Source organism: Esox lucius, chromosome 13 (genome assembly GCF_011004845.1).
Source record: "Esox lucius isolate fEsoLuc1 chromosome 13, fEsoLuc1.pri, whole genome shotgun sequence".
NCBI lineage: Eukaryota > Metazoa > Chordata > Actinopteri > Esociformes > Esocidae > Esox > Esox lucius.
The window spans coordinates 6,585,852-6,609,828 of NC_047581.1; the positions used below are offsets into that span (position 1 = coordinate 6,585,852).

A 23,977-nucleotide genomic window follows, 5' to 3' on the forward strand; every position below is an offset into this window, starting at 1 on the left:
GTGAACTGGGTGAGGGAGGAGCGACCCTGGATGCCCGGATTACGATGAGGTTGGCTAAACATTGGCCGATACACAAATCCACCAAAAGACCCCATTTAAAACTAAGGGTTTGTGGGGCGATGGACAGTAAAGAACCAGGCTGTAAGTGGGTCAGCCAGCCAGTAATCATGCTGTTGTTCTCAGTCTTTCAACTGCCAGTGGGGTTGAATGGGGAGGGTTGGAAAGGGGGAGGGGTGTTGCTAGGGGTGTTTTTTTCCTTATTTCTTTCTTTCTGAGACTTTGTCCTTCCTTTGGGTTTCTTCCTTGTTTTATGTTTGTTTTTTAAGGCGAAATGTCAAGTTCTTCACAACAAACATATCTGAAGTGACTTCAGCTGTTCTCCATATACCCATTCAGAGGTAGTTTGTTTTGACAGGTGATAGACAAAGACATTTTGTTTCTTTTCATGGGCTGGTCTGATATCAGTTCAACACACAATCACAACTACAGGAAGAGATCATGCTAATATTGTACATAATAACATGGTGTATGTGATAGGACATGAATAGTGACACTTACTCAAACCCTGCTAACAATAAAGGAAGAATGCTCATGTTGTTACACATATATAAATATGACTTACCCAGCCATACAATACAAGCCACTGTTGTTCAGGCACATTTTTGTGTTTGCAATTAAAAAGCAGCTATGTTATTACCCCTTCTCAAAGTTGTTGCATGTTATACTAATGAAAAGAAAAAAATAATGATATCATAGGAAGACTAACAGATCACTTCAACTGTTAGAAATCTAAGGTACTTGTTAGCACACCTAAATACACATCAAAAGATGTTTGTACTAAAATGTACTTCAAGAAAAAAAGATTTGTTCCATTGGCATTATTCAACCTACTGTACTTAATAAATCACACAGAACAAAATAAACAGTGATTAAAATACTTTTATTGGTTTTAGGAAAGTATTAAAAAATGCAAGTTTAATAGCAAAAAAGGAAGTGCAATGTTTGAAAAGCTTTACAACATAGTATGTAATTTAGTGGCAGGTTTACAGCTTTAAGGCAACCAATGCAAACGTTACAGTAGTCTCTTGGGTGGTTCTTCATCTAAAAGTATGACATTTTATCTGGAAGAGAGAAGACAAAAAAGGATTTCTCTTTTGTATGCTACAATTGAGGAAATCTCTTTTTGTTGTCAATACTGCATGGAACTTCATGGCAGTTCAACTTGATAGAGTCAGAATAAACGTCCAAAATGTTTAGCGTAAAAAAAATATTGTACTTTAGCCTAGCCACTACACTCCAAATAGAACTGTCTTCCACCACTGAGGCTACATCCCGTGTCCCAGAAAAATAGAACTTTTTCTTCTCCATTTTTATTTCACCCATTTCAGAGAAAGCTTCCCATCACTGAATGCAGATCTAAAAACGGTAAAGCCATATCAGTCCGGCGGGTACACAATGTGCCAAAAGCATCATGCATATTTAACTTGCACACCATGAAGAATCTGTCATCTGGGTTTACACTGTAATATCACATGGCAACTGCTTTGTGTAGGGAGAAGGGAGCAAGCTTAGAGAAACATTGTTTAACCTAACTAATGTTGTATAGTCCGCTCGACTGATCATAGACTCGCCTTCGTGACAAGAAAACCAAAAGGCTGGTGAAAACATTTCTGGGATATAGGATGTAGCCTTGAGCGATAGCAATACAATGTCACAGCTCTCCCGGAGCAAAGAGTCCAACTTTAGGCCAGTAATGAATGACTTCAAGTCCCTATATCCTATATGTACATTAAACAGAAAAAGACTGGCTGACCAGGGAATGTGTGCAATGTGGCAGCTGCAAGCAGAAATGCCAAACCCAGTTGAATGTGCCTAAAAAGCCATTGAGAATGAGCCTAAAAACATGTTGAATGTGCCTAAACAGATGTTGAATGTGCCTAAAAAGGCGTTAAATCCTGGATATTTTTTACACCAACCGGGCCCTGGGCCCTGACTGGTGGCGGTCTGAAATGTTGAAATAATGCCATTGGATACTTGTGAATATTGTTTTCAGAGAACCAAACCTAATAGCATATCTTCACCTAAATTCTAAACTTCACTGTGTCAGCTGGAACACATCCTTTTTGACTGCACTGCCAAGTGATTTGGCCCAAGTACTGCATCTGAAATTCCCAGTCTTTAGCCAAACAATGGTGCTGGTTCATGATCAGTGTAGTTAGCAGTGACACATAACTCAATATCCTTCCAGAACAGGGCCGTGCAAATCACTGGGCCCACTATTTTCTATGAATTTCTGCTCTGCTATTGGTCAGGACGGGTGTCCGTCATAGCTCATCACCCACAGTCACTCACCATCAGGTTCGGAGTCGGAGTCTACGAGACGCGGAATACGGATGAGGATCTGGCGGCGGTCTCTCTGGACGACCAGCTGGAGTTTTCCTCTTGACTTCTCTATGAGCTTCCCTGCATCGCTCAGAGAGAGATTTTCTGTAACCGTCCCATTTATCTGGAGACAGACGAGTGGGAAATCAGGATGGAAGGAGTGAGAAGACAGAGAAGGGGCAAGAGAGAGTAGAAGTAAAAGAAAGAGACACAAAGAGAGAGAAACAAAAAGCAGAGGGACAGAAGAACCATGAGAAAAAGATAGAAACAAAAAGAATGAGAGAGATAAGTGTAAGTAGGTGTAGGATAGTCATTCTGATGGGGGCATAAGGTAGAGCGATAGGAATGAGTGAGATAAGTGTAAGTAGGTGTAGGATAGTCATTCTGATAGGGGCATAAGGTAGAGCGATAGGAATGAGAGAGATAAGTGTAAGTAGGTGTAGGATAGTCATTCTGATAGGGGCATAAGGTAGAGCGATAGGAATGAGAGAGATAAGTGTAAGTAGGTGTAGGATAGTCATTCTGATGGGGGCATAAGGTAGAGCGATAGGAATGAGAGAGATAAGTGTAAGTAGGTGTAGGATAGTCATTCTGATGGGGGCATAAGGTAGAGCGATAGGAATGAGTGAGATAAGTGTAAGTAGGTGTAGGATAGTCATTCTGATGGGGGCATAAGGTAGAGCGATAGGAATGAGAGAGATAAGTGTAAGTAGGTGTAGGATAGTCATTCTGATGGGGGTATAAGGTAGAGCGATAGGAATGAGAGCCATTTAAAATGTTCCTATTAGGAACAATCCTGCTTCAAAGCGATCGCAATGACCACCAATTCAGCGTACATTAAGAGTGTACTGTGAGTGTGTGTGGAGAACAAGATGACAACAAATGTTTGTGTGAGAAAGAGATTGTGTGTGTGTGTTCAATATAACCTTGAGAATGATGTCTCCCTCTTGTAAGTTTCCATCCTTGGAAGCCAGTCCTGTGCTGGTCATCTCCTTGATGAAGATCTGACTGCCCAAACGAAGTCCATATTCTAAACGCATAGACAAACCCAGGCACAGTTAGTGACTAGTCAGGGAGGACCAGAGAACATGCCTCCAATCGGACCTTAAAACCTGACCATTTCCCAACATTTGTAACACGAAAAACAGACTGTTCCAATTCAAAGCAGTAACGACGTACTGCATCCTAACAAGTTGCCCCTTTCCTACAGTGAATGTTCAGTAATGCACTGCTGTAGACAGGGAATACGGTTTAAAAGGGTCCTGCATCCATGACACATCAACTCTTCGGGAGGAAGTGCCATCAGCGACTCACCTTCGTTGGGTCTGTTCTTGACCAACAGGACGTTAACCGGTTTCTCCAGCGGCTCCAGGTCCTTGGCTCCTCCTCTTCGGGGGAGGTCCGGGGAAGGCGAGGGGGACAGCTCCTGGAGATGGTCTCTACTCTTACTTTTCACAATCCTCCCCCCAGTGCCTCCCCCGTCACCGTATCTCCCCCCTCCGCGTTCATAGCTGTCCTCCCGGTCCACGCTCCTCCCCCGGCTGCGATCCTGTGTGTAGCGCGGCCTCTCGGGACTTGGAGGCTCACGTTCCAAGGCCCGCCCCCGGCTGTTGTCACGGTGCCGCTCCGGACTCGGCGATGCTCTGTCCATGCTCCTCCCCCGGCTGCGTTCACGTGAATAGCGCATCCTTTCGGGACTGGGCGGCTCCCGGTCCAAGGTCCGGCCCCTGTTGTTGTCACGACGAGGCTCCGGGCTCGGTGACGCCCTGTCAATGCTCCGCCCGCGGCTCCTCCCCCGGTTTCCACGGCTACCATAGTCGGGATCCAGGTAGTTCTTGTCGGGGGTGAGATCGCGAGGGTAGCCGGGACCGCCGTTGCCGCGGTGCCAGCCGCTGTCGCTCTGGTTGTCGTCGGCGTCATAGTAACGGGTGGTGCCGAATTCACGACTCTCGGCGCCGGGGGAGGGTGGGCGTTTCAGGGAGTGGAGAGCCACCTTCCGAGGCCTCTTCACCATCTGGGGGAAAACAAAAAGACAAACAGAGACTAAAAAGTTAAGATGCTGAACAGCCCAGGCATAACTGCACTCTAAAAACACTGGAGTGCAGCATTTTGAGGGAAAGGATGGCATTAGTAAACACCCAAGAGACACACGGGAACACAGAGCCAGGAGTCGAATCAGCTAGAAAATACATGTTGGCTCAATTGAGTGACGCTACACAGCCGGGCAAGTTGTTTTACACCGTCCGGATCATCTCTGACAGGTTCAAGGTTTTCCACTCCGGCCAAGTCAATGATAGAACTGCCGGTCTTCATATCACCTGTCTGGCATCTCGCAACTTTGAGGATCTGGCTTACATAGAATTAGGTAATGAGTAGCAGTTCCCAGTTTGGGGTGTCTGTCATTGATCGTTTGGAAAAATCTGAATTAGGTCGAAGACAGTGACAAAACTAGGTGGCGGATATCAAGCCTGTTGTGTATGATTAACACTACTGAAATTAGCGGAAGGGAGGAATTTGGCTTTTCCTTTGGCGCGGGAGGAGCCTTGGTTTCCTTCTAATACACATTGAAAACCACACGTTTATATTGTTTGCACTGGAAGTAAAACTAGAAGTGAGAAACTTTCACAAATGTTACATCGGGGTTAATGTCAGATTCGCTGGGTTCATTACAAGTTAAAGGCCAAGTCATCCACCAGTGAGACAAAATGTTTTAGTCAATTGTGAACGTTTTTATTTGATTCTATAACCTCTATCTTCTTAGATCCCTAGACTGTATCTAGCTGCTATACATAGCATCAAAGAGGTACTCACAATCTTGGCAGTCTTCCCACATTTGCGTAGCTGCTGTACAGCAAAGGAATGAGGCACGTTGTCCATGAGAATAGAGTTGACCTGGATGACGCGGTCATTTTCACTGGGGGGGAAAACAAACATTCAATGTAGAACAGCAGTTCAGACCTATACATAATCACTCCAGATATACACAGGCTGAATCACTTTCTACTAGATTGCTATGTTTGTTCCCTTCATCTGATGTAATTTCACACAATGAAGCGAGAACCAACCGCTCCTTGATGGCCCAGACTTATTGATGGGAAAACCTCTGGAGGTCTGATCAGGGTCTGACTATTGAGAGGAAATGATGTAACGTACAACAGTAACCCGTCAGCTGGCCCGCCTTGCAGGACATCCGACACGATGATTGACGTCTCTCCACTGTCCACATTGGGGTTGTCCCGCCCCCCGGACACGGCGATGCCAAACCCCATCTTGGAATCCTGTATGCAGGACAGTGAGAGGAAAAAATGGAGTGAGGAGAGAACGTGGAAAAAGAAGGAAAATTGAGATGGGGTTTGGGCAAACGGAAAGAAAAACCGCGTCGCTGGTTGAAAACAGGTTTGGGTACGGTAATGTGGTAAATGTTACACAACCCTGTAGTAGTTGAAACTAGAATGCATTGATGTCAGGGTTTTTCCTGGCTCAAAATTAGGTAAAGATGGTACCCCACACTCCACCAGATGCCCCTCAGATACAGGAAAAAGAAAACTATTATAGTGTTAAATCTGCCCAGTTGAACATGTCCACTTGAGCAGCTAATGTACACTACAAGGTCCTCCCTAATAGCAACCAAACAACAAGCAATATATTTATCTTTACATATTAACATGTTAGGTACCGTGTATACACACACACACACAATATTATTTTACACATGTAGGTTTCTATCCTCGTGTATTATTTTTATTCTCCTCTGCCTGTCCATATAGTGCCTCCAGCCTATAGTTTTTGCCTGGCTGTTTTCCTAAGGCCCCAAATACAATGCTTCTAGCATACAGAGTATTATTCCCTTTTTGTTATGTCTGAGCCACCCGAAAATTTTTGCCATTGAACATCAAACCGAAGTTTATTAGAAGACCTACAAATCACAAAAATGACTCAAGCTTAATAATGATTCACAGTCAAAATTCTTGTTAATTTGACTTGCTTTACAAATGGATCAGAGCTGTTTTTCTCAATCCTTGCCTTGACGCCATGCCATTTATCTCCCTCTCTTAACTTCCTTCAGCTGTACTTGGCTATGCTGCTTTCACTGATCCAGTGTCTTCATGTTCATATATTTATATTGTTAGTGACTTAAATATGTTCATTGTACATTTTGACACTGTATATTGCATATGTAATGTCATTAGGGACAGTAACCTACACACTCTAATCTAATCATCTTTTCACCTGTCATCTTTGTCTCACGAACTCTATGGAATAAAATAGGTGATTCTGCTAGAAGTCATCTAAAATGTTAAAACAAATGTGGATTTGTTTTATGTGGGGGTGTAAAGGAAAACTAGGATCCACTTGTTTTTCTGACATTACTCATCTCAATGGACCAATGGATGACGCATTTCCGCTCTTTTGACACAGTATAATTTGTGCCAAAAACACGCAACCGCAAAAAAAGAAAAACGAGAGCAAAATCCAGGGTAACGCAACCAAAAATAGGAAAAACATTTGTTTTAACCAAAATCGCGTTATCAAGAAAAAAATATTCCCTCTCAAAGATTTATTTTTATTCATTTTAAATCCATTTGTTTTCACATTTCAAAAGATTTAATTTGCAATATATATATTTTTGATGAACACTTTTTAGTTGATGCTTTGCTTTCAATATCTATTATTTTGTTTGCAATACTAATACTTTTGTTTGTTCTTACTGAAACAAAAGTAACTCCATATGCCTACTCCACACAAAAAAACTCTCCTCCTTACAGTCACATTCGCTGCAGTATTTTTGCAGGTATTTAACATATGAGCGCAAAATTATGTTTTACAACGCCGACACACAGAGGCGGTGTTTGATTTTAGGAAGGAGCTGCCTTTGGAGTTTTATATGCAGAAAAATCCCTGGATGTGCAAGTCATTTCAAACCTATATTCAACAGAAAAATTGTACAAAGACAACATATCAAATGTTGAAACTAAGAAATGTTATTGTTTCTTGAAAAACAAATGCCCGCTTTCAGTTTGATGCTAGCTACACGTTTCAAAAAAGATGGGACAGGGGCAACAAAAGACAGGAAAAGTTGTGTAATGCAAAAAAATATATAAAATTGTATAATGTTCCTGGTGGAACAGCTCACAACTAATGTGTTTAGTAAATTGGCAACAGGTCAGTAACAGATGGATCTATCAGGATGAGTCTATCAGAAGTAAAGATGGGGAGGGGTTCACCACTCTGTGACAATATAAGAATAATGGTAAAATTGCAAAGAGTTTGGGGATCTCCTCTGTGGTACATAAAATCGTAAATTGTTAAAAGACTCAGAGAATACAGAGAAATCTCTGTTTGCAAGGGACCCGGCCGAAAACCAATATTAAAAACAAACACGATTCTGTAGTGGACATCACTGCATGGGCTCAGGAACACTTCCGAACACCACTAAACACAATACATCACTGCTTCCAAAAAGGCAAGTTAAAACTCTACCATGCAAAGAAGAAACCATATATAGACAAGATCCAAACACTTTTCAGGAAAGGTCTTCCACATGTCAGCAAGACAGTGTGAAACCACATTCTGCATGTATAACAACAGCATGGCTCCATCGTAAAGACTCCAGGAGCGAAACTGGCCTGCCAACTGTCCAGACCTGTCACCCATTGAAAGAATTTGGTGCATATTGAAACAAAAAATATGACTAAAGAGACCCTGATCTGTTGAGCAGCTGCAATCCTTTATCATGCAAGAATGGGGAAAAAATTCACTTTAAAAACTACAGCAATTGTTCTCCTCAGTTCCCAAACGCTCACAGAGTATTGTTAAAAGAAGAGGTGATGCAACAGTGGTAAACATGCCCCTGTCCCGAAACCAAACGTGTTGCTGGCATCAAATTCAAAATGGGCATCTATTTTTCCAAAAACAACAACATTTCTTGCAACATTTGATATGTTGTCTTTGTACAATTTTCAATTAAATACAGGGATAAATTATTTGCACACTATTTCATTCTGTTTTTATTTGCATTTAATGCAGCATCCCTACATTTATTTTGGAAACCAGGTTGTAGTTACCTGACCAAAACATTAATCAGCACCGTAGCTTTTGGCTTATCCAAACTCACTAATGTAATAAGGTAACATCACCTTTGGACATTTACTTTTGTCACTTAGCAGACGCTCTCATCCAGAGTAAACATAAAAACATTTTTTTATCTTAGAACACCTTCCTATTATAAAGGTAAATAGCCATGGTCCCATGCTGACTCGTCCAGCTCTGCACAAATATGTGCCAAAGCGATGTATTGAGTCATGGCGGCTCATTGCACCCCATCAGCTGAGGAAGATTCTATCGTTTTCAGCATTTATGATGCAACTAAGCCCATTAGAGCATCCTGCAACGACAGAGGCTGGTCCCCATGGTCACATTCCCCAGGCACAAAGGGAGACCGACAGAGGCTGGTCCCCATGGTCACGTTCCCCAGGCACAAAGGGGAGACGGACAGAGGCTGGTCCCCATGGTCACATTCCCCAGGCACAAAGGGAGACCGACAGAGGCTGGTCCCCATGGTCACATTCCCCAGGCACAAAGGGAGACCGACAGAGGCTGGTCCCCATGGTCACGTTCCCCAGGCACAAAGGGGAGACCCACAGAGGCTGGTCCCCATGGTCACATTCCCCAGGCACAAAGGGGAGACCGACAGAGGCTGGTCCCCATGGTCACGTTCCCCAGGCACAAAGGGAGACCGACAGAGGCTGGTCCCCATGGTCACATTCCCCAGGCACAAAGGGAGACCGACAGAGGCTGGTCCCCATGGTCACGTTCCCCAGGCACAAAGGGGAGACCGACAGAGGCTGGTCCCCATGGTCACGTTCCCCAGGCACAAAGGGGAGACCCGGAGGCTCAGATGACAGTGGCCAGATGTGTTCAAGCAGTAAATCAATCACAGCCAAACCGGTTGCATACAGAACAGCCCCAGAGAACTGGGTTATGTAACTTTGAGTTATGTACAGTGAGGGCACTGGCAGAAGGACAACCCAAGCCCAAACACCAGGTAACAATTTCAGGGCAAGTTAATACTTTAGAAACAGCTTTTGGGGGGGGAGGGAGAGGGAGAGAGAGGGGGCGGGCGGGCGAGAGAGAGAGAGAGAGAGAGAGAGAGAGAGAGAGAGAGAGAGAGAGAGAGACAGGGAGGGAGAGAGAGACAGGGAGGGAGGGAGAGACAGGGAGGGGGAGAGGGAGAGGGAGGGGGAGAGGGAGGGAGGGGGAGAGGGAGGGAGGGAGAGACAGGGAGAGGGAGAGGGAGAGGGAGGGGGAGAGGGAGAGGGAGGGGGCGGGAGAGGGGGCGGGAGAGGGGAGAGGGAGGGGGGAGAGGGAGGGGGAGAGGGGGAGGGAGAGAGGGGGCGGGAGAGGGGGCGGGAGAGGGGGCGGGAGAGGGGGCGGGAGAGGGGGCGGGAGAGGGGGCGGGAGAGGGGGAGGTGGAGAGAGGGGAGAGAGAGGGACGGGAGAGGGACGGGAGAGGGACGGGAGAGGGACGGGAGAGGGACGGGAGAGGGGGAGAGAGGGAGAGAGAGGGAGGGAGAGGGAGAGAGAGGGGGAGAGAGGGAGAGAGAGGGGGAGAGAGGGAGAGAGAGGGAGGGAGAGGGAGAGAGAGGGAGGGAGAGGGAGAGAGAGGGAGGGAGAGGGAGAGAGAGGGAGGGAGAGGGAGAGGGAGGGAGAGGGAGAGGGAGGGAGAGGGAGAGGTGGAGAGGGAGAGGGGGCGGGAGAGGGGGCGGGAGAGGGGGCGGGAGAGGGGGCGGGAGAGGGGGCGGGAGAGGGGGCGGGAGAGGGGGCGGGAGAGGGGGCGGGAGAGGGGGCGGGAGAGGGGGCGGGAGAGGGGGCGGGAGAGGGGGCGGGAGAGGGGGCGGGAGAGGGGGCGAGAGGGAGAGAGAGGGAGAGAGAGGGAGAGAGAGGGAGAGAGAGGGAGAGAGAGGGAGAGAGAGGGAGAGAGAGGGAGAGAGAGGGAGAGAGGGAGAGGGGGCGGGAGAGGGGGCGGGAGAGGGGGGCGGGAGAGGGGGCGGGAGAGAGGGAGAGAGGGAGAGAGGGAGAGAGGGAGAGAGGGAGAGAGGGAGAGAGGGGGCAGGAGAGGGGGCGGGAGAGGGGGCGGGAGAGGGGGCGGGAGAGGGGGCGGGAGAGGGGGCGGGAGAGGGGGCGGGAGAGGGAGAGGGAGAGAGGGAGGGAGGGAGGGAGAGGGGGCGGGGGCGGGAGAGGGGGCGGGAGAGGGGGCGGGAGAGGGGGCGGGAGAGAGAGGGGAGAGGTGGAGAGAGGGGAGAAGGGGAGGGAGGGGGGGAGGAGGAGAGAGGGAGAGGGGGGGAGGGAGGGAGGGAGGGAGGGAGAGGGGGCGAGGGGGGGGAGGGGGAGAGAACCTTGGAGCTCTGAGCTATCAGAGGGAAACGAAACATTTCCGGTCCTAAACAAAGATGCATTGTAGGAGACGTCCAACGCACGCAGTAATGAGGAAATATGGCAAGCAGAGTAAAAGACATATGGTTTGTTTAATGTGATAAAACAGTCACAGACCCCCGGCAGAGAGTGACTTATAATGGAATTATTTCTGCCTTCTACTTTTCAACTCCTCTATTATGGCCATGTTTATGCGAGTGCCACCGTGTGTAGCTGCAAGTGTGTGTGTCTCGTGTGTGTGTGTGTGTGTGTGTGTGTATGTAGCCAGGGGCTGGTCTAGTGAATGAATCAGTGTAATGAGGAAGTAACAGAACCAAACATCTGAAAACCATCTCTTGGAACCACTCTCAGTCCTCCTCCTGAACTATCCCTCTCTTCCTGTTGATAGCCTTTCCCATAGATTCCCATTCTGGTTGATGTCACATCCTCCATCACTATTCATCGATAATTCATCTGATACTTAGACCACAGGGCTTGGCTGAAAAGTAGCGCTCTGTATAGAAAATAGGGTGCCATTTGGATGCATCCTGAGATTCTAGTTGACCTGATAAGGCTGATAAAACGTTGATTCAATCCCAAGAGTCAGTGACCACAGAGACACTCCTCCCTGCCTATCTGCCTGTCTTTCTGCTAGATGAACTGGGCTTGGTGACTCACGGGGCTTCAGTAAACTGCTGTCCAGTCAGGGACTTGGGAGATGTACACACACACATGCACACAATAGATTTATGCATACCAGCTGGGGTCATTGGCTAAAGGCAAAGGACACACACACTCCCAATATTGTTGGTCATCCACTAGGAGAAAGAGCACAGGAGAGACTCCAGGGCCAGTCCATGTAAAGGTCACACGCCCAATCCTCCTTTGTGGCATCAGAAACAAACACAGAAATATGAGAGAGAGAGCGAGAGAGAGCGCGAGAGAGAGCGTTAGAAATGGAAACAAAGAGATTAAGAGAGAGACAGAAGAGCAGGAGTGGGCAAAAAACTGAAAAATTAAAAGAGCAAGAACAAGAATTGAGGAGACAAAGAAAGATATATATATATATATATACAGATTTGGTTGAAAGACAGATTGAGGCAGTGAGGTTAAGACAGATTGACGGAGACAGCAAAAGAGAGAAAGAGTTTGAGGGAGAGAAAGAAATTGAGGCACACACAGCTGGAGATAGACAGATTAATGGAGGGAGAGATAGAGAGATAGAAAGTGAGTGAGCGAGTGAGAGTGCTGTAGGTCTACCAGTAGGTCCACTCACCCGTTGTAGGCTCACAGTGTACTGCTCCCAAACAGTCTCCTCCATTCCTGAGCTCTGTGGAAAACAACCAAGAACACACAGGGTTAGTGAATGCCACATTCACACACAATTAAATATCTTAACACAAATCTTAAAACCATAACTTAGCTAAACACTAAGTCTTAAGACCAGCAAAGAGTCCTAAGGACTGTGGTAACTATTTGGCAAATAGTAGGCATTCCACTATAAGGGAAGACATTTAGGTACACACATTTAAACAACGGTCATTATATTGAGAGAGCACTTGAGCACTAAGTTGAGAATGTGCAGTTGCACACTTCAAGGATTTGTGACCAAGGTTTGTATGTACATTCTGGGGCGTAGTACTGCATATTCAAATGTTTAGACATAGTAACAAACCCGCCGCCTCGCAGCCAATGGGACCCCAAATATTATCAGAGTCCTCTTGTTGGTGAGAGAAATGTAAATAAATAAAAAGAAAGTGTGTGTATTGCCGGGACCAAAAGTGTATTTAGACCTGGACTGCAGTTCACTGTTGAAGAGGCCCTCAATAGGATTTTTCTTTTTTTTAAAGAAGTTCATGACACTTACATGCAAGAATCTATTTTCACAAAGGGCCTTTCTGTTGGGAAACTTTAAAAAACCTTCAAGAACATTTTTGTTTCAGATTTTCATTGATGACACAACTTGTGAAATGTTCATGATGATGAAGCAAAGCTTTGACATAAAAAACATTTATCTTTAAGGTTCTATGATAAAGGCGTGGATGGGGAAACAAAAAGAAAACATCCTACGTTGGTTAAAAACACTGGCCAGCATAGACTTTAAACCAGGCTAGACCCACTCTTTCCAAGCAAATGAATTGGAAGTAACACATGCAGAGTGCCAGAACACAGTGGAAACAGAAACACATTTGGGCGGATCAATGCATTGGTTAATAACTTAGTGATTTACTTAGTCAGCACAGGAGCCTGGCCTGCATTTACACATGTTTAAAAGTTGTTTTTATATTTAACAAAGTACATTTCCCTGAACCCCTAAGCATAAACCTAACCTTGCATGCCTAAACCTAACCTTTACACCTAATTGTCAGTATATGGGGAATCTTGGTCCGGAAAACACAGGAAAGTACCACACACAAACACACACTCATGTTTGTACAGCTACCCTCATGGGGACCAGAAAATAGAACCCTAACCTTAACCTCAATAAAGTAACATTATGCCTAAACTTTACCTAGATGTAATGACTAACCTTAACCCTAAACTTAACCAACAACGCCTGGACCTTAAAAAAAAAACAATTCTAACTATAAAATCAATTGTAAGTTTGACCCTAAACCTAAACCCTGAGCCGGAAATTGACTTTTGCCTCACGAAGACGACCGGCAAAAGGTGCCAATGAGTCAAATTGTTTCTGGTTTTACTATACTCATTGGGACATTTGGTTCCCATGAGTTCAGTAAGACCTAACCACCCACCCACACCATCCTGTGATACCCAATTGATGCCACTGTTTCTATATGGCAATCACCATAACCTTGCTAAACAGCAACAAATTAAAATATCCTACTGAAGTAAGTCTGATTAAAAGGCAGAAGCAATTGAGCAATATCAGTAGGCATGCTTTAGAACCAAGCAGACTGGCTCATTCAAGAGGACATTCAGTGTTCATCAGTAGTATGAAATGTTCTCACATGTATGTTCCAGTTAATTTGTACAATGCTGCAAAAACTGTCACAATGAGATCTATTGACTGGAATTTCATAGTTCAATTCAGAATAAGTGGTTGTGTCCAAAGACACACATTCAAAACAAGAAAGAATTTTAGTGATTTTGTAACAGAGGCAAAGTCAGTTGTCATTTATTATTTGGACAAATCAGGATTGGGCTGAGGCAGCGCATAAACTGAGGGTGGTGACTTCAAAGACAGCCCACTCATTCTTTTTTTGTGGCCTAATCCTGTTCCTGGAGAGCAACAGTCTAGTACACTCTCTCTAACCCCAGTGACTAACCTGAATCAGCTTTGCATCCAACCAATTATTGAATCAGGTGTGCAAGATTAGTCAAGAGGCAGTTGGTCACACCACTGACAGCATTCCCTGCTTGTCCTCTATGTCCCTCAGCTTAACTTCACCACATCATACAACACAATGTCCCAAATCGACATTTATTTAATTTAACAATTATTACCAATGTTCTTTATTTTATATCTAAGTCAAATAATTCTGTCTGGTTACAATAGACCACTAGTGTTCCCGTTTAGTTATTTTAAATTGAAACAGAGGGCACAGATGTTGTTTTTTCAGCCGTAACATTATGACCACCTGCCTGATATTGTGCAGGCCCCCCTTTTGCCACCAAAACAGCCCTGATCCATCAAGGCATGGACTCCACTAGACCTCTGAATGTGCGCTGTAGTATCTGGCACCTCCATGGATCGGACCGGTTTGTCCAGCACATCCCATAAATGCTCGATTGGATTGAGATCTGGGGAATATGGAGACCAAGGCAACACCTTGAACGTTTTGTTACAAACCATTCCCGAACCATTTTTGCTTTGTGGCAAGGCAAATGATCCTGCTGAAAAAGGCCAATGACATCAGGGAATACCACTGCCCTGAAAGGTTGGTGCTACGTGTCAAAGTAACATCCACATGAATGCCTCCGCCGGCCTGCCTCCTTCCCATAGTGCATCCTGGTGCCATGTGCTCTCCAGGTAAGCGACACACACGCACACGGCCATCCACGTGATGTAAATGAAAACGTGATTCATCAGACTAGGCAACCTTCGTCCATTGCTCTGTGGTCCAGTTCTGATGCTCACATGCTCATATGTAGGCGCTTTCAGCAGTGGACAGGGGTCAGCATGGGCACCCTGACAGGTCTGCGGCTATCAGTACCAGCATTAACCTTTTCAGCAATTTGAGCTACAGTAGCTCGTCTGTTGGATCGGACCACACGGGCCAACCTTCACTCCCCACGTGCATCAATGAGCCTTGGCCACATATGACCCTGTCGCCGGTTCCGGCTTCCTTGGACCACTTTTGATGTAGACTTTTTGATTTGACTGCAGACTGGGAACACCCCACAACGGCTGCAGTTTTGGAGATGTTCTGACCCAGTCATTTAGCCTTCACAATTTGGCCCTTGTCCATGTTGCCCAGATCCTTACGCTTGTCCATTTATCCTGCTTCTAACACATCAACTTTGAGGACAGAATGTGCCCTTGCTGCCTAATATATCCCACCCACTGACATGTGCCATTATAACGAGATTACCTGTGTTATTCACTTCACCGGTCAGTGGTCATAATGTTATGGCTGATCGGTGTACATTACCTTATAATGTAATAATTTTTAGGATGTGATGCTTAAAAGAAAAAAAAAGAAAAGTGCTAGGTGTGCAACAACTAACTGATCATTATCGATTCACTATAATAACAATAGGATGAAAATAATAAAAAATGGTTAAATGTGGCAGTGGTTACTAGTGGAAAGTTGTGTGTGACTAAAGTTGTCTAAAGTATGGGAACACTTTAGAAGAAGAAAAAAGACAGTTTGCTGCAAAACTAATTTGCATTGCACAGGAGCATGACCGATGCACCTGAAGAGAAATCATATAAGAGCCAATTATAACAGAGGAGGAAGAGGGATCAGTATGATAAGTTCAATCTAAAACAAGCATGTCATTGTTTGCTTTTTTTAGAGAGCTGGTTTTAGTGGTTACACTTCGTACCCATTAAGCTCAGTCCAGAACTTTTCACATTGTGCAGAACATTAGAAATGTCTAAAATTCTGCTTAATAGGTACCCACGTGTGTAGGCCAAAAAATCCTATTCTTTTAACTATGGATGTGTTAGACACAAACCATCATTATACACCAGAAACAACAGGCTCAATAAAGTTACATCTCTCCACCCCCACCTCCCCTCCCCTTCCCCTTGTTGGTATTTAATTGAGGACTCTGCCTGCAGATATTTGCACACAGTTTATCGTGAGGACACTCAATTAATGGGTATGCTCTCTGTGTGTGACTGTTTGTACAAAGCCTATAGTTCCTAACACATTCTCCCAGCCAGTACGTGGTGAATGAATATATTGATAAAGAGAAGGCTATAGTAGGATTCAGACCTTGTTAAAACACTTTTTAGACCGCGTGTCTCAGGGGATAGTGGGAACTTCTCAACTAGGTGGCACAGTTCTATAACTCAATGGTAATTCCACTTATACCAGAATGCCTGTCATCAAATAGTACAATAGTTTTAGCCATGATTCTAAAATGTTTTTTTCATATTGTTTGCTAAAGGCTTTATTTAATTATATCCGGGCTTTCATATTGTTTGCTAAAGGCTTTATTTAATTATATCCCACATTATCTACCTCAAGGAGAAGTAGGTAATGTGTGATTACCAATTGCAGAGCAGAAGGTCATACTATAGTACGAGCTGTCATAAAAAAATAGTTCTGCTGGTAGTCAGACAATTTTAGCTAGCTAACCAACTCTTTGGGATACTGTTTCTATTGTTGGAGAAAGTCCTTTTTGTAGCTATGTCACAAATAAATAACAATCTAGCAAAATATTTTTTTTATATATATATATATTTCAATTGTGTGCTTTTTTAGCCTTATACCTAGAAAGCTAACAGCTATCTTTCCATAAGCATGTCACTGACAAATGTATCAAGCTGCAAGATTAATGATTTCAATGCCAAAAGATAGCCTATTTAGTTTGCTCCTTGCCCATGCTCTCTCATTGACTCATCACTGACTGGGCAAACATTCTACATGTTCAATTGGTAAGAGAATTTGGTAGGTGCTTTGGTGAGTCACTGATAATCAGTGGTTGGTGTTTGCTAAATTACACCACACACTTGAACAACAGATAAATGCCAGACTGACATTTTGACTGCTGTGTTTCTGCCTCAAGACCAACTGCTGCTTGAATGTGAAATGGAATGAGATTTCAGGGCCCTGAGGCAAAAAACTCAAACTTTCACCTAGTTAGGTCGGCAAGGAAGCATCTTGTGGCAAACTGCAATGGTTTAGAGTCCAGAACAATGAACAAGTGGTTTATATCCTCTTCAGGCATTAAGACCATTAAAATATCAACTAGTCTTTCAGCAGCAGAGAGACTGGACACTTGGCCCACACATGGCCTCATCAACCATCATCAAACAACATCTTAGAAAAACTGCCTGAGTCACTAAGCTACAACAACGTCATGTTGAACACAGACAGTTCCACAACAAGCCTATAATATATGTTTTCTGAGACCTGGTACTGGGTGTGTGTGTCGGTGTGTGTCTACTGCTGCACTTAAGACATCTCACTAAGAGGAGCAGCTCTCCCACGAGGACTAACCCAAAAGGAGAAAAAAAAAAACATGTATTCTAAAACCTGACGTACTGTTCTTATTTAAGACAAGACAAACACACACTCTACTCCTACATTAGACATCACACACATTTTGAGCAACTCACCGAACCGTTCTGAACAGCAGGACTTAAAAAAGAACCCAGGGGCAAAAGTAGTGCTCTTACCACCCAAAAACACATCCACATTTTACGTTAGCGAGAACCGATTCTCGAGCATCCATTTTAATATGAATGAGAAAACTACAACGGAGCCCTGTCCAGGTCAGAAGCGTGCTGTTTACAAAGCCAGTATTGTAGGCAAAATTCCCACGGGAGTCTTAATGGAAAAAATAACTCATCTAGGATGACCTGTAAAATGTGAAACAAATATTAAAAGATATAAGTAAATGAATCATGAATGTTATGGAACACTTGCCTGCACACGCCTTAGCAAAAACCCTCAAGTCTAATCATCAGACATATTTAAAGCTGTAGGAAACCAGTCTCTGCCTATTTTCTGGAAACATTTAAACAACTATTTGAAATAACTCCACATTCCCCCGCTAGTACTCATTTGGTGGTTGTGGATATCTTTCTCAATAACAATCAGCCAGATTAGCAAAACATATTTAGTTTCAGACATCACAAACTTCTAGCATAGGCTACTTTACTGTGATCAATTACATCAGCAAAATTCCTGCAGTACTTTAAGTGGTCAACATGATGATGTCGATCTTTTTGCGTTTATTGTCCCATCTCTGACACCAACAGCTACATACCTGTCCAAGTCGTACTGCAACCCTGAGATGCTATCCTGTCTGTAAGATCCAGTCTCACAGTGAACAGCATCAGAATCCGTATCAGATCCTGTCTTTTCTGAAGATCTGGGTGTGCTTTGACTACTGGACCCAAAGGATGGACATCGCTGACGTGTCACATCTCACTAGCCACCTGGAAATAACCGTTCCCTCCTACCCACAGCCCTGACTGACTAAGAGATTGACTGATTACCTGCTTTTCAAATCCCACTGCGAAATGCCATCGAACATCAATGTTAAAGCACTCTCTCACTCCACTGCTAACAGAAAAGGAACAGGAGAGCTTTAATCTCTTCATACACACACATACACACACATACACACACACACACACACACACACACACACACACACACACACACACACAACTATAGGACTATGAGTGAACATCATCAACTCTCAAAACAAAGGCATTAAAAAAATCTAGTTTCTCTCAGCCAGAACAATTGCCCATCAGAACAGCGCACGTTTCCCGTCAACGGAATATTCACTTCGCCATTACAAGACTTGGTTTGAGCAATTTGCTATCAATAAAAAAATTAGAAATGACCAGTAGCATGTTCCGGTGGTTTATACCTAATGATTAACACCAGCAATTGAACAGTGTTCCTCAGTTGATAAAAAAATCGGACTATAAAGTGGTATAGCTAGCTACAACGACAGAACATCAAACACAGGTTAAACAAACTTCTAACATTTCAGAGCCCGTTCCCACAACCAACCGACTAGTCAAACACAAACCAGAAAACCAGGGAGTGAGAGTGGAATGAGGGACCTAAGGGGAAAGGGAAGAGCAGGGAATGATCGGTCCTCCGGGCTAGATAATGTGATATCTAGGGAGGACGATAACCTCTGTCTCCAGTACCAGTCGGAGGAAACAGGTGTTTCCGGCCGGAGCGTAGAGCACCACCACGCTACTTTTTAGCTCCTCCGGGTTGAGCCAGGGACCACCCAGGAAAGGCACCTTCAGCATGGGTCCACCTCCGCCCGCTCCCCCCGCCGCCCTGCACTGGCCCACGACCCGGCCCCCACCACCGCCGCCCTGGTCCTCCTCTGTGTGGCCCATCCACGGACCCCCTCGGGGCCCCAAACACCAGTCTCCCAAGTGTAGGCAGTCCAGATTCATAGCTCATCTCATCCCAAGCCCAGGCTGGCTCGGTTCAGACCCTGCAGCCTGTTCGGGTCACAGCAGACAAACCCGGCGAGCGAGCCCGCTGAGCAACCCTACGCTCCTGAAGTCTTATGCCTACTGGAGTCGGCCGACCTTCAATCCCGTTAAGCCGGCATGGCAGAATGGATTAGTCGCACCAGGGGGAACTAAAAATAAACCCAACTCACGCTTCCTCCGTCTGCTCCTCCGCTCCCACCTCCTCTGGCTCTCAGAGTCCTGAGCACGCACACGGCGCGCACCCACTTCCTGCGGAGAGCTGTCGACATGTCGAATCACCGGGCTTTACGAGACACCTGCCGAGCTGGCAGCCAGGACGGGGGTCAGGGCGCCAGGGTTTCCTGTCCGCCTGACACGTCCACTCTCCCTCCCACCATGCTCGCTCTTCTCGCTCTATCGTGCTGTTCCCTCCCTCCATCTCTAGCTCCCTTTCTCCCTGCCTCCCTCCCTCCCCTCACTTTCTTTCTCCCATCCATCTCTCTATTAACATTAGACAGTGCAGAGCAGGAAGGACTAATTTCCCCAAATTCAACGGCTCCCTCCAGTCTTATGTAACCCTAATAGAACGATGTCCCACATTCACAGACGCAACTTTGGGATTGTGCTTTAGGTCCATCCTTACATCCCATAATTATTCCTATATGTAATCCAATGAGTCATTACCCCTAACACTATACCTGACCCTAAACCCAACCTTAACCTCAAATACATACCCAAACCTAATTATAATTTTTAAACCATACGCTTGCCTTTGCCATTTTCGTCATGGGTGTTGGGTGTTGTTTTGTTTTATTTTCCATGGTACTCACAACAAGCCTGAAATGACTTTTTTTAAAGTAAAGACAGATAGAATCTTCTCACTTTGTCAGATTTGGAATTGTTTATAACTTTCGGTTCTCACAAGTTTAGTAACACACACCCACATACACACAGTAATACTTTGAGTCATAGTGAAGTGTCAGAAACCCCTAGCTATGAGCCAAACAGTGACATGTTCACTAGTTGCCATGCTAAAAACAGCAGCGGTAGAAAAGTCCAGGAAAATAAAAAAAGAGCAAGCTGATCTGAGCATCTACAGCTCTTCTTAACTCATATGATTCATGACACACTGAACTGACTCGAACATAATTAAACTGAGGGAGACAGACAGATTGAGAGAAACACACAAACACATGGAGAGGCAGACAGAAACAGCACACTCATGAGCTCTGTAGATTTGTTTTCTTTGAGGTTTATAATTTTCCATGTGAATTCCTTTTTTCGGTTGATACATAGGGTCATATTATTACTGTTTAAACACGTGCTTTGTCAATAGAGGCAACCACCCAACAATACCAATAAAGCACCTATTGGAATTGAGAGACTGTGAGGAAAAACAAGAAGAGACAAACAGCCAGAGAAAGACTGGATCTAGTGGGATCGGCTGGGATCCAATTTGGAATCCAGTTATGCAGTCTAACTGGGTATTAATTAGACCCCTTTAATTTAATTACTTCCTGATCCACAAGGCAGAGACTAGTCAGGACAATGGATCTCACACACACAACATGACCAGACATGTTGGCGAGCTGCGATCCCTAAGCCAATGTATTCCCTGTGCAGATATAAAACTTGCAAAGACAGTGTGTGTGATTGTTCAGATCTCTAGGCAGCACATTTGGGGTGACCTGGAACAGATTCCCCTGGAATTAAAGTGAAATTAAGATGGTGAGGGTGTGTACAAGCATGTCTGAGATCTTCATAGGGTTAAACGGTGACACTCAGTACTCATTTGACTGTTCATGCAAGGGAAGCGGTCGAGCCCTCATCCTATTCATAATGCTTCCTAAGATTTTGCCATAAGCATTCGTAGACTGCGGTCGTTAAGTTCATGAGACACTCAGCCCATCTCTAAAATGGATGACAAATTGTCAGATATTGAAAGCCACCGGTCTGACTGGAGACGGACTAATTTTGGTAACCAGAAAGTGCACCACAGAACTCCACTGTCTGCTCAAAAGTTTCCCCCGAAAGCCTTGCTTTAAAGTAACATCTAAACGTGCGTTTGAAGTATATTTATTTATTCAAATATCTAGGGACAGTGCACATTAATCAACTGACAATGTGCTGGCAGAAAGGGAACAGCTGTTAACTGACTTGAAACTAAAATAGCAATAGTTGATCTGCTTTCTACTGCTCACAGTTGAACAGGATGAAGTATCCATACAATCATATCCCACATCTCTAACTGTCCTCCTCTCCCTCTCTGTTTGCTTACAAGTCACACAGGGGCTTTGCTTGTAACACTCTTCCCCCTACCTAGCCTAGAATAACACACTGTGTGGGTGTGTGTGTGGCCAGGGCCAATGTAGATCAGGCAGTTGGCCCTAGCTGTCTGCAGGTGGCCCTCACTGCTTAAGACAGGCTGCTCTCCACTGTGTCAGAACACATTCCTGTCATTTACGAACACACGTTTGTGTGTTCTAGCGCATGCACGCACACACAATTACTAAGCAAGCCAGCACACTGCTCTATATTCCAAAGATGCTAATAAATGTCATAACTTTTGTCAATATAATTTCAATAGTTCTGGAATAAGTAGGAATGTGTCTGTTGTTCTCTATACCCTGAGAAATGCTTTCATTTTACAAAGTTATGAACTGAAGCTTTGTAGCCAAATGCACCTAGATAAGCAGGCAGGCAGACAGTCAGACAGAATGTCCACTGAGAGCAGAGAGACCATTACTCCTGTGTACATTACGCAACTAAAACACACAGCGGCCGATTAAAACCACACTACAAAAGGGGCTTAAAATAACACAAAAAACAGGGCAGAAAAATATAATACTACTCTGACTGCTAAAAAAATTGTCCTCTTGGAAATGGGAGAGAATAAACGCTGCGAAAGGAAAATCTGACTCATGACGCACATTACTATTTGATAGATGTTCCGGCGCGGCACAACTGTGTAGTGTTCACTCACCGCGCGTGGAACCGTTGCCGTTTTTACGGACAGAACTACATCCCGCTGGGTTCATTTGTCAATGCTGCGTTGTTAGCCCAAGCATCCAGCAGGACAAACTGGAAGATGTAGGTGCTCAAAGCTTCCGCATGGAGGATAAGCCCAAGCAGTGACACTTTACAAGACTATAAACCAGACACTGGAGCCAGTGAAAGTGCTTTCCGGCTTCTTGTAAGCAAAGGTTGCTGAGTAAGATACGCTTTGCCAGGAGGGAGTGGCAGCCCGTTGAGTTATATGCAGGAGCACTAAATGTATTCTCTCATAATCAGCCTCTTTGATATTCAGCCTATGTAGGAGGACAACACGCTTCACAAAACATGTTAAACTGACTGGCAACAGCTTCAGTACAATCAAAATACAAACACACATGTATTGTAGTTTGAGTAGACTGAACATTTTCCCATTTCCCAGACTTTCACAGGCTTGGACATGGCTATGAAGTGATTGAATCTCCTTACATACTCAAATTCTACTATGAAGGGCTTGTAGTGAACAGGGGAATGGTCTATCTGGGTCCTGATAACTGTGCTTTATTCATTATTGTTCAGTCTAAATTAGCAACAGTTCTTATCCGGCACTTTAAGCAGCCAGCCACCAGAGGTCCCAAAGACAGCTATTCTTAAAATCTGTGAGGAAGTAGAAACTTAGCAAATGTGGCGCCTCGTGTTATTGAGAGTTCTTTATGGCTCCTCTGACGTAAATATTTCAGACATCATCGTTCCTTCATGTATAAATAAGGAATGTGTCCATCAGCATTTGGAAGCGCAAAGCATAGCAGAGCTCTAGACTTGTAGGGTGGTTTAACAGGCAAGAAGAGATATGTACCAGACAGGAATCTGGACAGAGTTCTCCAAAGACCACTAATAATAACTGATGGTTATTGAATGTTCTTCCATAATGTCATGACAACCTTAACATCTGCAATTGTTCCAATATAGTTGATCTGATAAGACAGATAACGTTGAATAAATGCTCTTGTTAATATTTAATATTTTATTTATCTTGTTAACATCTCTAAAAATGGCAGCTGATTGATTATACTTCAGATTCGGACCACACTACATCTTAAGAAATTACAAAAGAATGAGGAATCCAAAACGAAAAGTAAAAAGCCCCACGCCAATCAAAAAGATTAATAAAAACAAGTTTAAGTAGATCTCAAAGACTACAAAGTAGTAGACAATGGAGCGGGGGCTTATGGTATTGATTTTTCATACTAAGTAATGTATTCCCAACGAATACTGTGATTGTTATTTTCCCCCATTTTAGAAATAGCCATTGAAGTCCCTTGCTTTAATTCCATTTAAAAAGCCCACAGTTCATACAATAGGTTAATGATAATGACTACCTCTAATTAAAATGACCCCAACCAACCCTACATTTGTCACCCACATGACCTGCTCCAAATGATAAAACCAGTACTCAACACTTCAACCAGCCTCAAAAGAAATCTCACATTTTCCAATCCCCTCCCAATAGCCATAGTAATAATTCAATAAGTACCCTTATGACATTGCTGAATGCAAGCAATTAAAATAAGACAAGATCGCAAGACCGGTTACAAA

General features: G+C 44.4%; 1 protein-coding gene across 9 annotated transcripts in view; it reads right to left on the reverse strand.

Annotated features, from left to right (window-relative positions):
* LOC105014079 (tight junction protein ZO-2) overlaps nucleotides 1–23,977 on the reverse strand; it is a 125,460-nt gene that overhangs the window by 20,467 nt on the left and 81,016 nt on the right. For 6 of the 9 annotated variants that reach the window (XM_034296708.1, XM_020052583.3, XM_034296705.1 and 3 more), the window contains 6 exons: nucleotides 12,071–12,124; nucleotides 5,536–5,660; nucleotides 5,194–5,296; nucleotides 3,697–4,396; nucleotides 3,309–3,412; nucleotides 2,353–2,506 (listed from right to left, as the gene is read on the reverse strand). In XM_034296708.1, coding sequence (XP_034152599.1) covers nucleotides 2,353–2,506; nucleotides 3,309–3,412; nucleotides 3,697–4,396; nucleotides 5,194–5,296; nucleotides 5,536–5,660; nucleotides 12,071–12,115 — 1,231 coding nt within the window. In that variant the 5' untranslated portion in view covers nucleotides 12,116–12,124. Of the gene's footprint in view, nucleotides 1–2,352; nucleotides 2,507–3,308; nucleotides 3,413–3,696; nucleotides 4,397–5,193; nucleotides 5,297–5,535; nucleotides 5,661–12,070; nucleotides 12,125–19,108; nucleotides 19,221–19,581; nucleotides 19,601–22,373; nucleotides 22,541–23,977 lie in introns of those variants that run through there. The other 3 variants (XM_010876087.5, XM_034296707.1, XM_034296706.1) reach the window with 3 other exon arrangements.